Here is a 13,686-nt window from a genome sequence, read left to right as displayed (position 1 = left end):
TTGATACATCTTTTCTGTTACTTAACATTTGTGTGTGTGTGTGTGTGTTGTGTCTTCTGTGACTCTTGATTCTCCTTGAGGTACTAGTAGGTTCCTTGTGTCTCCACAATATGAGTAGCCCAAAGCTAGACACATTAAGTAGATGTTTATTTAGTATACACAGTGTCCCCAAAGGCTTAGTGTGGTTTTAAGCTTTTAATAGCTATTAAAAATATGGTAATCAGTACTAAAGCTTTTCAAAACTATTCAACCTCGATATTAAATATCAATATTAAAGCTATTTAATAGCTTATACAACTTAAAAGTGCACTAAAACATTTGGGATACCGTGTATATTTAATGAATGACCATTGCCAAATAGATGTACTTCAATGTCATTTTCTTTTCCCTAGACCCTTTTTACCATGAGTTCTCAGCAGCAAAATCTTATCCCATTCTCTCAGGAAGCATTTGACAACCTGACAGCTCAGTATGCTTTCCATCCGGTAAGTGCCTCTCAAAGCACCAAGAAATCATCTGCTCGTGAAGATTCGATTCTCCTTCCATTGCTTTTTTCTCCTGTATCGTAGCTCACTCAGTGGTGGGAGGGTATCCACCTAGCCAAACACCAAGAAGATACCTCAGGATTCTACATATTCTTTTGGAGGGCCCATGAGGATGGTTAAGGAAACCTTGTATTTTCAGATTAGAAGAGAGCACTTATGCATTTTGATTTTTTTTCTGTCATTCTTCACGTGGCATGATGGAAAGATCCCTGGGCTAAAAGCCAGGGGATTTGGATTCTATGATAATCTTTGCCATTAACTTGATAGGTGACCTTGGGCAAAGTTTCTTCTGTTTTTTGGGACTCAGTTATATCATCATTATCACCATCATAATCATTAACATGTACATATACCTTAAAGGTATACCAGGTAATTTACATGTGTTCCCTCATTATCTCATTTGATCCTCACAGCAGCCTTGTTAGGGAAGAGTTATTATTATCTCCCATTTTACAGATTTGGAAATTTAAACCTGAGAGAGTTTAAATGACTTACCCAAGGTCACCTAGTTAAGTGTCTGAGACGGGATTCAAATTTAGATCTTGCTGACTCCAAGTCCAACAGTCTCCACCATGCCACTTATCTACCCCTGTATAATGAGAGGCTTGATTTAGAGCAGGGGTTCTTAACTGGGTTTTGTTTTGTTTTGTTTTTTGCATTATGGGCCCCTCTGGCAATCTGGTGAAGTCTTTGGAGCCTTTCTCAGAATAATGTCTTTAAATGCACAAGGTAAAACAGATAGGATTACAAAGGAAATCAAATTTATTGAAATATAGTTATCAAAATAAAAAATAATTCACAAACCCCTGTTGAGGAATGTCTTGGCCTGGTTGGTCTTTATGGTCTAGGGCTCATGTCCTAAGATTAAATAGTTCCCACTCCCTGCTCTTCTTTCCCTTTCTTCCCCTTCCTATCCCTCAGGCTGCCATGCAGTTCATATCAAACTATCATGCTGAGGACATCATTGTGGCAAAGATCAAAAGTCATGCCAGCCTACTCTGGAACATCAGCCCTGCCAACCGGGCAGCCATGATCACTGAGCTCTCTACTGCCCCAGCTCTCTATGTCACCTTGATGTGGACCATTCAGAGGTAACTAGGGGTCCATCCCAACCAGGATACTTTCTGTATGTCTGAACCCCTGAAGGTGGGTATTTCAGGATCTTCACCGGGGGACTTCAATCTCTTGTAGGGTTTCTGCACTGAGGAATATACTTAAAAATATGGTTTTGATTTATTCTTTAGTTTCTCACTGACCTAGAAGTCAGTGTCAGGAAGCTTTCAGGCCACTTTTCTCCTAGAAGTAGGTAGAGTTACACAATCGTGGCAGAACTGGGATTTGAACCTGGTCCTGTGATTATAAATCCAGTGGGGGGGGGGATTTGCCCCATTATACCACATGGCCTAATTTCCAAAAGTTACTCGTAAGCAGCACCTTTAACCAATGTGCCTATTTAATTTGTTCAGAAGCAGTTATTTCTATCCTGGTAGGATTTTAGGGGTGATGTCAAAGGCCCTCAGTTCAAATCCCAGCCCTGTAAATTATTGTTTATGAGACCTTTGGCAGGTCCTTCCCCACTCCCCTCACCTCAGTTTCTCCATGTGTAAAGTAAGGGAGGATGGCAGGTTTAAACAAGATGATCCATAAAGCCTGTTCCAGCACTAATCCTATCTATGATCTAAGTGGGACTGAGGCAAGAGGAGCACAGAATGGAGAAGAAAACAAGCTTCCTCCAGCACAGTCCCTTCTCTGTGGCCACTCATATGTGCTGGGGCAGTTTGGGTGGGGTGTCCCCAAGGATGTGCCTGGGCTAGAGCAACTCATGTTTTCAAGCTAGAAGCAATTAAGATTTCATTTCCCTTTCGTTGCTTGGTTGTGGCAGCTGGGGCCAGGAGGCTGGAAGCAAAATTTGAGTCAGAGTTTGGGAGGAGGGCAGGAAGCAGCCCTTTCCACTCTGTGGACTTTAGCTGGGCCTAGCTCAGCATTCCTCACTGAACTTCATCCTCCCCTTTCAGGAATGTGTCTATAGTCAAGAATGTTGAAGCATCCGGCAAGTACACTGTGTGTTACAAAGATAAGGAAATGAGAGATCAAATTGTCCAAATGCTTACCCACATCAGGAATGAGCCCATGTAGGTATTTCCAAACTCTTTTTGTAGTTCCTTGAATCGGTGGCCTGCTTTCTGCTGAGCATAACAGAATATGTGTGGGTGCTACAGAAAAGCAAAAGTTATTTTTTTTTAATTTCTACCGTCTTTCCCCTTAATGACACTAATCCCATGTCTCCTGATACAGACAGAGTATGATCAAATTCAGATTTCCCTTTAGTATTTGTTGTTTGTCCTTCATTCTCAAAGAGGACCATGGCATCAAGAAGGAGATGTCATGACTTGCAAGTGAACTGGATTTAAGTGAAGGAGGGCTGTGCAAAATCACCAGCCTCACTTTCTCCTCTAGAGTCATCTGGGTCCAGTGGCAAGATATAGATCAGGATGACTAAAGATGACCCTGAAGCAGTGGGAGGCCTTGGTCTTTTTAAGCTAAGTTTGTCTGAGGTAATTCAGTGATTAAGGCTAGGTAAGAAATGAGGCAAAGAATGGTCTCTTTTACCTAGTCAAAAAAATAAAATAAAATTAATCTAGGAGGGGAGGATGCTCAGGGTTTTTGACCAAAACAGAAACAATTACTATTTACACTCACTCTGAGTCATCAGAATCTAAACAATGACCAAGTGAGGCCTTGACTGGGACCCATTGTTGGCTAATCAATGAGAGCCAGAGACATTTGGGTTTAAGGCGTGGTCCATAGAAAAGGAATTTAGCCTGTAAACCCCAAGATATCTTCCTAGGTTTCAGTGATCAAAATTTATATTCCTTTGGGCAGAGTACCCACAGGTAAAGATATGATTCCCCATATGGATGAAAGGAGAGGAAGTAGAGGGAAGGAAGGAGCTGCATTACCCAACTGGAACTGGACAGTTGGGTCTCCATGGGGCAGCTACTATTACTAGGATTTAAGGTTACAAGCAATGGGGAAGAGTAGCAGAGATTCAGGTTTGGGCCATATTAGAAATTAGAGTTGCCCCAAGGTGAATTGTGGGTTCCTGAAGACTAGAAGCATTCGAGTTTAAGAGGCTGAATGACTGCTTGTTTGGAATGTTGCAGAGGGCATTCATTTAGGTATGGTTTGATCAAGCTGACCTCTGTGGGCCGTTATAACCATGGGACTTGGAGATTCTAGTAGATGCGCCAACTTCTCTTTAAAACAATGTTGCTTCTTGTCCTTATTCCCTTTAAAACACTCAATGAAGTTCCTTTTCCTATACATCCTTGGGACTAGAAGGCATGGGCCTTCCTGATCCTATGGTCTCTTCCTCTACCCCCTGAAGACTCTAACTTCTCGCATATTCTATTCTACCACTGTCTAAAACAATTTTCCTCTGTTCTTCCATTTTTCTTCCCTTTCATTTCCAAAGAACAGCAGCCATCCTTCATAAAATAATCATAATAATACTAGCACCACTAATCTCATAGGGTTGTTGCAAGGAAAGTGCAAATGTTTCACAAGGGTCCCATGTGAGGGTGAGGGTGGTTTGTGTCAAATTCATCCCCATTGCTCAAGAACAACTCTTCACCTTCCCCTAATAGTTCTCAGGAATCTTACCTGTGAGGAGGCCTCCAAGAACACATTACCACCTGCTACAAGGTGAGAAGACCTCAAATGATCTAATCATGAACCTCTCTTAACATCCTTCTCTCTAATCATTGGTACTTTGCTTATACTCATCCCTCAAAGATGAGCATATTTCATCCTCTTATACTTGCCCCCTCCCAGTGTGCTTAACCCCCAGGTGCTGAAGTTCCTCTACTCCAACAGGCTGCTCTCTTACAAACTCAGCCCTAACCCACAGTGTCCCACTCTGGATCTGCCGGAATCTTCCACTGTGCCCTCTGGAATACCTGCTCTGTACTTTCTTCATCTTAAACCTCTTCCTTTCTTCTTCCATTTTCTGGAACTCACTGAAAACTGGCTCTCTTCTAATAATGCCTTCACCCTAATTCAATCCTGGCTAGACTTTTTCTCCTATTTCAGGTCACAGTGGGAGAATCAGAGGACTCTTTTTCCCCCATTGCCATTTCTAGACTCTCCTTTTCCTATCCAAATTTGTCACTCATTCTATAACCTAGTCGTTGTTATCTCTTGACTCCTAGGACATTCCCCTTCCTTCCTTAATGAGTTCAGTGCCTGGTTCAAAGACTTTCCTCTCTACATCCTGCTCTCATCTTACAAATGCCCTACCTTCCTAGTTCCTCAGTCTCCTCAATTTTTATGACCTGCTTCTTTTTTTTTATTTAAATGCTTTATTAACTGCTGATTTACATCATTCGTTTCCTCCAGATTTTGAGTTACAAATTTTCTCCCCGTTTTTCCCCCACCCATCCCCCCAAAACAGCAGTCCCACAGGATATCCCCACCTCCAATCTGCTCTCTTCCATATTTTCTCCCATACCCGTTTCAACTTTTCCAGTGGATCTCTATGCCTCAGTGCCTGTATATCTTTTTTCTTAATTACATGTAAGATGGTATTAATAATAGTATACACACACACACACATATATATATATATTTGAATATTTGATTTAAACTTTCAATTCCAGATTCATTCCCTTTCCCCCCCCCCACCCACCCCCACTGGGGGGACAAGCAGTTCAGTATAGGTTGTACATGTGTGGCTAATGCAAAACAATAACATAGTAGATGTATTGTAAAAGACTGACTATATTTCCCTCCCTCCTATCCCACCTCACACTTGTTCTATTCTCTACTTTGATCCTGTCCCTTTTCAAAAGTGGGTGCTTCCAACTTCCCTCCCCCCCAGCCTGCCCTCCCTTCCATCATCCCCCCTCACATCCCCTTCCCCCCCTATTCTCCTGGAGGGTGAGATCCCCTATTTAGTGTGTATTTATCTCCCTTCTCAAGCCAGATTCAATAGGAATAAGGTTGACCTATTCCCTTTTGCCTTCCTATTCTTCCCCTCCATTGTAACCATTTTCCCTTGCCTCTTCTGTATGAGATAGTTTACCCCACTCTGTCTCTCCCCATCTCCTCTCATTATATTCCTCTCACCTCTTAATTTCACCTTTTAAGTATCATCCCTTCCTGTTAAATTGGTCCCATGCCCTCTATCTATGTATACCTGTAAACGTATATACACATATTCACATATGTATTCATATGCCTGCATACCCTCATGTAAAGACATATATATTTCTAATCCCTTCAACTACTGAGAAAAGTTTCATAGCTTACAATTATTGTTTTTCCATGTAGGAATGTTAATAGTTCAACTTTGGCCAGGTGGCTCAGCGAGCAAGAGCACCGGCTCCAGTGCAAGGACGACCCAGACCAAATCCGGGCCCAGACACTCAGCACCACACCCAGAAACAACAACTGGCCATGCAACACCGAACAAGCCACTCAAACCCGATTGCCTAAGAAAAAAATAGTTCAACTTTGATAAGTTCCTTATGATTTCTTTTCCCTGTTTACCTTCTCATGCTACTCTTGCTTCTTGTATCTGAATGTCAAATTTTCTATTCAACTCTGGTTTTTTCAGCAAGAATGCTTGAAAGTCCTGTATTCCACTGAATGACCATATTTACCCCTGAAACATGATACTCAGTTTTGCTGGGTAGGTGACTCTTGGTTTTAATCCCAGTTCCCTTGACCTCCGGAATATCACATTCCAGGCCCTTCGATCCCTCAGTGTAGAAGCTGCCAGATCCTGGGTTATCCTGATTGTGTTTCCACAATATTCAAATTGTTTCTTGCTGGCTGCTTGTAATATTCTCTCCTTAATCTGGGAATTCTGGAACCTGGCTATAATATTCCTAGGAGTTTTCTTTTTGGGATCTTTTTCAGGAGGTGATCGGTGGATTCTTTCAACCTCTATTTTGCCCTCTGGTTCTAAAACATCAGGGCAGTTTTCTTTGAGAACTTCCTGGAGGATGCTTTCCAGACTCTTACTTTGGTCATGGCTCTCAGGCAGTCCAATAATTTTTAAATTATCTCTCCTGGATCTATTTTCCAGGTCAGTGGTTTTTCCCATGAGATATTTCACATTGCCTTCTATTCTTTCATTTGTTTGGATCTGTTTAACAGCATCTTGATTTCTCATAAAGTCATTAGCTTCCATTTGCTCCAATCTAATTCTGAAGCAATGATTCTCCTCAGTGAGCTTTTGAGATTCTTTTTCCATCTGGCAAATTCGACTTTTTAAGGCATTCTTCTCCTCATTGCCTTTTTGAGCCTCCTTTGCCATTTGAGTCAGTCTGTTTTTTAAGGTATTATTTTCTTCAGTCAGGCTGTTGACTCTCATTTCATAATTTTCTTGCATTGTTCTCATTTCTCTTCCCAATTTTTCCTCCACTTCTCTTATCTGCTTCTTAAGGTCCTCTATGGCCTGTAACCAGCTTGTATTTTCCTTTGAAGCTTTTGGTGCAGGAGTTCTGACTTCACTGTTTTCCTCCTGTTCCATGCCTTGCTCCTTCTTATCTCCAAAATAGGAGTGTAATGTTGGAATCTTCTGTCTGCTTTGTTTCCTTTGCCTGCTCATTTTGCCACTCAATGATTTGACTTTTGGGCCTTTTGCCACAGCAGGACTCTGCCACCAGACAGGGGAGTTTTCGTCCCAAATGCTGGGGTTTTCTCAGCTGCCGGAGGTATTAGATGGGTGCCCTCTCTGAGGTCTCCACACGCTCTGGCAAGCTGGAAACACACCCCAGGACCTCCACCCTAGACTGCAATCCAGATCCAAGCAGGTTAAAGCAAGAGCAATTCCCCCTCAGACTGGTGCTTGGTCCCCCTACACTCTGCAGGCCAGGAGCTTGAAGCCGCCTCGTGGCGGTGGCAGGCTGTACTGGCGGATCAGCGGTTTCTCGCTCCGGGGTAAAAGCCACGCACTCCCACTTCCTGGGTTGCACTGGCCTCTCACCTTGTCCTTCGCATCTCTGTATTGATAAATCTGGAAACAGCCACAGCTGCTGCTGATCTGGAGTCCCTCTGGCTGGCGGCTGGTCAGGCCTGCCCTGGGGCTAAAGACTCAGCATGGGGCTGGGCTCGCCTCCCAGAGCGCTGCGCTGGCCGATTCCTGCCGGCCTGCCGGGCTGTCCTCAGAGGGAGGTTAGTTTCTCTGTGTCATTTTGTGGGTTCTGCAGCTCCAAAGTTTGTTTAGAGTCCCCTTTTTACATGGATTGGGGAGGGGGAAAGCCGGAGCCGCGGGAAGGTCATGCTTCTACTCCGCCATCTTCGCTCCGCCCCCTATGACCTGCTTCTTGACTTCACCTCAGCTGGTAATTCCCTTGATCTCGCCATCACCCATGGGTTTGTGTTTTCTTTCATATTCACTTACCCTAGAATTCCTTTATCTGATCACAATCTTGTATCATTCTATATTTACCTATACCCTAACTCTGTTTTTCATGTTCACTGGGACCTTCGTTCCCTCCACTCCTCAATTCCTTCCCAGGTCATTATGTTTACACTGGCTATGCTCTCCTTCATTTTCAATCTCAACCCCTATGTCAACCAACCCAATTTTATAATATCATCTACTCTCAAATCTCTTATCACCTTGTTCTGTTGCCAATCACACCTCGCCAAATCCCAACCCATAATTACTCCCACCATCCACCTATTTTGTATCTATTCCCATCCTGGAACGGGAAAGAGCTGAAAGAAATCATGAAACCATGCTGAATAGGTAGGTCAAACTGCACAATTATTTAATCTAGGATATGTTAGGAGTGTTGCAGAGGGCATCAATCTCAACTGAATCCCCAGTAAACAAGATGATATTCTATTCATCCCTAATTAATTTGCTATCTTACTCTGCACAGCAGCTCTTTGAGCCTCATCTCTTCTCAAGCCTCCTATAGTAGCCCTTCCCCTCACCCTCTTTGCTGAGGACCTTGCTCCATATTTCCTTGAAAAAGAAAAATGGAACTCATTCCCCAAGAGTCTTTCTCTCCCTCCCCTGCACTCCCTACATCTCTCATCACTTAGAACTCCTCCTCCACAATCTCCTCCTTCAATCCAGTCTTGGATCAAGAAATGGCCCTTTTCCTTGCCAAAGCCAACTGTTGTATATGAGCCTTGCATCTTATGGTATTTCCTCTTGTCTTCTCCAGCAGATTGACCCCACTCATGCTCTTATCTTCAGTCTCTTTCTATTGGGGTTTCCCTGCTGTCTACAAAGATGTCTATCTTAAATAAACCTTCATTTGATCTGACCGTGCCTGTTAGTTATCATCCCGTATCTCTCCTCTCCTCCTCAATTAAACTCCTTGAGTATCTATACTAGGTGCCTCTGCTTTCTCCACTCTCTTCTAAACCCTCTGAAACCTAGCTTCAGACACATTCAACTGAAAGTGCCCTTTCTAAAGTTACTAATGATTTCTTTATTGCCAAATCTAATGGCCTTTTCTCAGTCTTGATCCTTCTTGACCTCTCCGAAGCCTTTGACACCAATGATCATCCCTGGATACTCTCTCCTCTCTAGGGTTTCATGATACTTCTCCCTCCGGGTTCCTCTATCTGTTTGGCTGCTCCTTTTTAGTCTCCTCATTGATGTCACCCTTACTGTGACCTATGGCTCTTCCCTAAGACTTTACCCTGATCTTCTCTTTTACTCCATACTTGGAAATCTCATTGGCTTCATGGATTCAGTAATCAGATGATTCCCAGATCTGCATATCCAACACCACTCTCTCTCCTGAGTTAGTCTAACATTACCACCTGCCTTTTGGACATCTCAAACTGGATGTCACATAGGCACCCCAAACTCAAAATGATACAAAACAGAATTATCTTTCCCCCAATATCCTTCCCTCTTCCAAACCTCCCTATCACTGTTGTGAACATGACTATCCTCCCAGTCACCCTAGTCTATAACCTTGGTCTATCCTCAGTTCCTCACTCTCACTCATCCCACAAATCCAGCCCATTACCAAATCTTTTGATTTCTACCTCCACAGTATCTCATCTGCATTCCTTCCCTCCATGCACACAACCACCACCCTATTTCTGACCTCCATCACCTTTCATCTAGACTGTTGCAATCGCCTTCTAATTGGTTTCCTGACCTCAACTCTCTCCCTTCTCCAGGCTATCTTCTATCCAGCTGCCAAAGTGAGTTTCCTAGAGGGAAAATCTGATGATTTCATTCTCCTCTATTCAACAAACTCCAGTGTTTTCATTTTATCTGTTGGACATTTAAAGCTTCCTGCATAAGACAGGTACCTCAGGCAGGTTTCAGGATTGACCCAGGTGGCTTCTGGTCTTCCTAGTACATCAAAATCCAGACAACTGAATTCCAGAAGCCTTCCATCTCACTACATTGAACAGAATGAATTCAGTCACTAAACTTTTACTTTCTAAATTAAAAAATCCCTGGTTGCTCTTAAATTGATGTTTAAAAGTATGAGGGGGAGGGGAAGTGAGGATTGAGATACAAGAAGATGATGTAAGAAATAATTTCATTTCTTTAAGTAGCCAATAGCATTACCATCAGTTTACCAGCATATGTTATGTTGTGCTCAATATAAAAAGTAAAACAAAATAATGAGTTAAGAATTTTTTTTTCCCTTCTCTCCCATTGAAGAACTCTTCCTGATTTGATTCCCAAAGCTCTGAGAACCACAGCTGGAACAGAAGCTAAAATTGCGCACCGGTTGGAAGTTGGTAAGGCATTCAGTCCAATGGCCAAGTCTCATATATGGCCCCAAACTTGTTGTTCTTACTAACACTAAGTGGGCCTCTTTTCCTATGGACCTTTTAATCTGCTTTTGAACCAGTTGAGACCTTAACGTAACCTGGCTTGTTTGTGATTCCTCCCAGCTGAGGAAAAAAACCACATTGCTTAAACTGGAAGGAATAATTTGCTTTGGCATATAATACAACTGCAATCTTGAAGGCAGAGAATAGAATGGGTGGAAGAGGTGTGGGGAGGTCAGGGAATTGTACTGCTAATTCTGTGAGATTTTCATGAAGGGTAATAAAAAGAACATGAGATTTGGATTTAAAGAGCAGGGATGAATCCTGACTCTTTCACTTTTCACATCATCTTCGCTAAGTCACATTACCACCATAGGGCTCTGTTTGTTCCCTCAGAAAACAAGTGTCCAGAATGAAATGACTTCTAAGATCCTTTCCAAACCTAAATCAATGTGGCCTTACTCACATTGCTGATGCTGCCCTGGGAGGCAGCAGAGAGGACTAACAATAGTTACAAACCAAAACCAGAACAATGTCCTACTTCTGCATGCTGCCTTGAATTCTTTTTGATTTTTTTTCCCTTGAAAAAAAATTTTTGAACCAAACAACTGAGTATTTCCATTCAGAATTCAGAACAGGACTATATGAAAAACTGTGAATCCCTGTTGTGCTCAGCTTGCTTTTTTTTTTTTTAAGCAATCGGGGTTAAGTAACTTGCTCAAGGTTACACAGCCAGTTATTATTTCTGGGTGTGGTGCTGAGTATCTGAGCCCGGATTTGATCCAGGTCATCCCGACACCGGAGCCGGTGCTCTTACTCGCTGAGCCACCTGGCCGCCCCTAAGCAATCGAGGTTAAGTAACTTGCTCAAGGTTACATGGCCAGTTATTTCTGGGTGTGGTGCTGAGTATCTGAGCCCGGATTTGATCCAGGTCATCCCGACACCGGAGCCAGTGCTCTTACTCGCTGAGCCACCTGGCCGCCCCTAAGCAATCAGGGTTAAGTAACTTGCTCAAGGTTACACGGCCAGTTATTTCTGGGTGTGGTGCTGAGTGTCCGAGCCCGGATTTGATCCAGGTCATCCCGACACCGGAGCCGGTGCTCTTACTCGCTGAGCCACCTGGCCGCCCCTAAGCAATTGGGGTTAAGTAACTTGCTCAAGGTTACACGGCCAGTTATTTCTGGGTGTGGTGCTGAGTATCTGAGCCCGGATTTGATCCCCAGGTCATCCCGACACCGGAGCCGGTGCTCTTACTCACTGAGGCACCTGGCTGCCCCTCAGCTTGCTTTTCAAGTAAATTTACATTCAATATACAATTTTCAAAGCTGTCCTTATCTATAATTCCTTCTTTCCTCTTCTCATTTTTTGTTTTTTGGGAAACACCACCACTCCTATCTTAGAACTTTCCTTTTTTGTGTGTGTGTGGGGGGGCGGGGGAGGGAAGGGGAGACAATTGGGATTAAGTGACTTGCCCAGGGTCACACGGCTAGTAAGTGTCTGAGGTCAGATTTGAACTCAGGTCCTCCTGATTCCAGGGTCAGTACTCTATGCACTGTGCCACCTAGCTGCCCCACTTTTCCTCTTTAAAAATAATTTTTAATTGATATAGTTTGTTTTTATATCTCTCCTCCCCTTCATGGCTAAACTTGAAAAAACTGTCTACAACAGGTGACTCCAATTTAATTTCCTCTTCCTTACTCTCTGCAATCTGCCTTCATTCACTGAAACTGTTCTCTCCAAAATTACCAATAATCTCTTAATTGAAAATCAAGTGACTTGTTCTTCCCTCATTCTTTGCAGTCTTTGATGCTGTTGATCACTCTCTTCTCCTTAGGCTTCTTCAGGCTCCTCTGATGTAATTTCAGCTAGGTTATGAGTGTTCCTCGAGGTTCTGCTCTGGGCTCCCTTCCCTTCTTCCTCTATATTATTTCACTTGGTGACCTCACCTCCTATGGATTAAATTACCTCTATGCAGGTCGTTCTCAGATCTCTCTCAACTACTAGTCTTGAATCTCCAGCTGCCAATTGGACATCTCAAAATAAATGGCAGGTATTCTAACCTCCACATATCCAAAGCTGAACTCATTATCTTTCCTCTCAAACCCTACCCTCTTCCTAACTTCCTTGTCATTGGTTAAGTGTACCATCATCCTCTCAGTCACCCAGGCTCTCAACAACATCCTCAACTCTTCATTCTTACATCTGTCCTGCCCCACCCCACCCCATCCAATCATTACTAAGTCCTGTGTTCTACCTTTTAATATCTATCATCTATGCCTTCTTTTCTCCTCTGACAGCGGTTACGACCCCGTTGGAAGTCTTCATCATCTCACACCCAGACAAGCGAAATACCTATTCATTGATTTCTGCTTCATGCCTCCCCCCACTCCAGTCTATTCTCCACTTAACTGTCAAATTGATCTTCCTAAAGTGCAGGTCTGAACATGTCACCCCCTATTGGATAAACTCTAGTGGCTCACAGATATCAACAGGATCAAATATAAAGCCCTGTGTTTGGCTGTTAAAGCCTTTTATAACTTGGCTCCTTTTAGACCTTACTCCTCTCTACATACTCTGAGATCCAGTGATGTTCTTTGCACATGACGTTCCACCTCTTGACATAGCATCTTGGCTGGCTGAGCCCCATTCCTGGCATTCTGTATTCTCATCTTTGCCTTCTGGTTTCCTTCGTGTCAGCTAAAGTTCTACCTTCTCCAAGAAGCCTTTCTCTGTCCTCATTAATCTTAGTGCCTTCTCTTTGAGATTATCTACAATTTATCCTTTTTCTTATTTGCACATAGTTGTGTGTGTGTGTGTGTGTGTGTGTGTGTGCGTGTGCTCTCTTTCACTAGACAGTGAGCTTTTTGAAAGCAGGGAGTGTTGGGCGTTTTTTTTTGGAGAGGGGGTGAAGTACCTTTGTTTGTATCCCCAGTGTTTAGCACAGCTCCTGGCACATTAGGTGCTTAATGCTTGTCAACTAACCTACATTTCACAATGATTTGCATTTTTCGCTAATGATTTTGAGCATTATTTAATAGTAATTTGTAATTCTTTTGAGAACTCTTTGTATCTTTTGACTATTTCTCTATTAGGGAGTGCCTTTGATCTCATACTTCTATTAGCTAGTTTATGGATCTTGGGTATCCTGTCTTTATTGGACATATCTAACATGAAAATTTTTTTTCCAGATCACTGCCTCCCTTATCATAGAATCATAGACTCAAAGCTGAAAAAGATCTTAGAGACCAAGCTCAGCCCAATGCATTATACTGATGAAGAAACTGAGGCTTAGTTAAGTGATTTGCCCAGGGTCAAACAACTAATAAGAGCTTGAGCCAAGTTTGAATCCCAGGTTTTCCTGACTCCA

At 42.9% G+C, this 13,686-nt stretch overlaps 1 protein-coding gene across 1 annotated transcript in view; it reads left to right on the top strand.

Annotated features, from left to right (window-relative positions):
- LOC138149349 (piezo-type mechanosensitive ion channel component 2-like) overlaps nt 1–13,686 on the top strand; it is a 97,092-nt gene that overhangs the window by 79,724 nt on the left and 3,682 nt on the right. The window contains exons 42-45 of the mRNA XM_069072314.1: nt 393–485; nt 1,467–1,636; nt 5,877–6,051; nt 7,424–7,493. Coding sequence (XP_068928415.1) covers nt 393–485; nt 1,467–1,636; nt 5,877–6,051; nt 7,424–7,493 — 508 coding nt within the window. The remainder of the gene's footprint in view (nt 1–392; nt 486–1,466; nt 1,637–5,876; nt 6,052–7,423; nt 7,494–13,686) is intronic.

The sequence above is a fragment of the Petaurus breviceps genome, unplaced genomic scaffold (genome assembly GCF_028583685.1).
Source record: "Petaurus breviceps papuanus isolate PSGF00001 unplaced genomic scaffold, PetGlider_PUasm1.0 90847, whole genome shotgun sequence".
NCBI lineage: Eukaryota > Metazoa > Chordata > Mammalia > Diprotodontia > Petauridae > Petaurus > Petaurus breviceps.
Note: the sequence above shows the minus strand (reverse complement) of the source record. Positions and strands in the feature narration are given on the sequence as shown.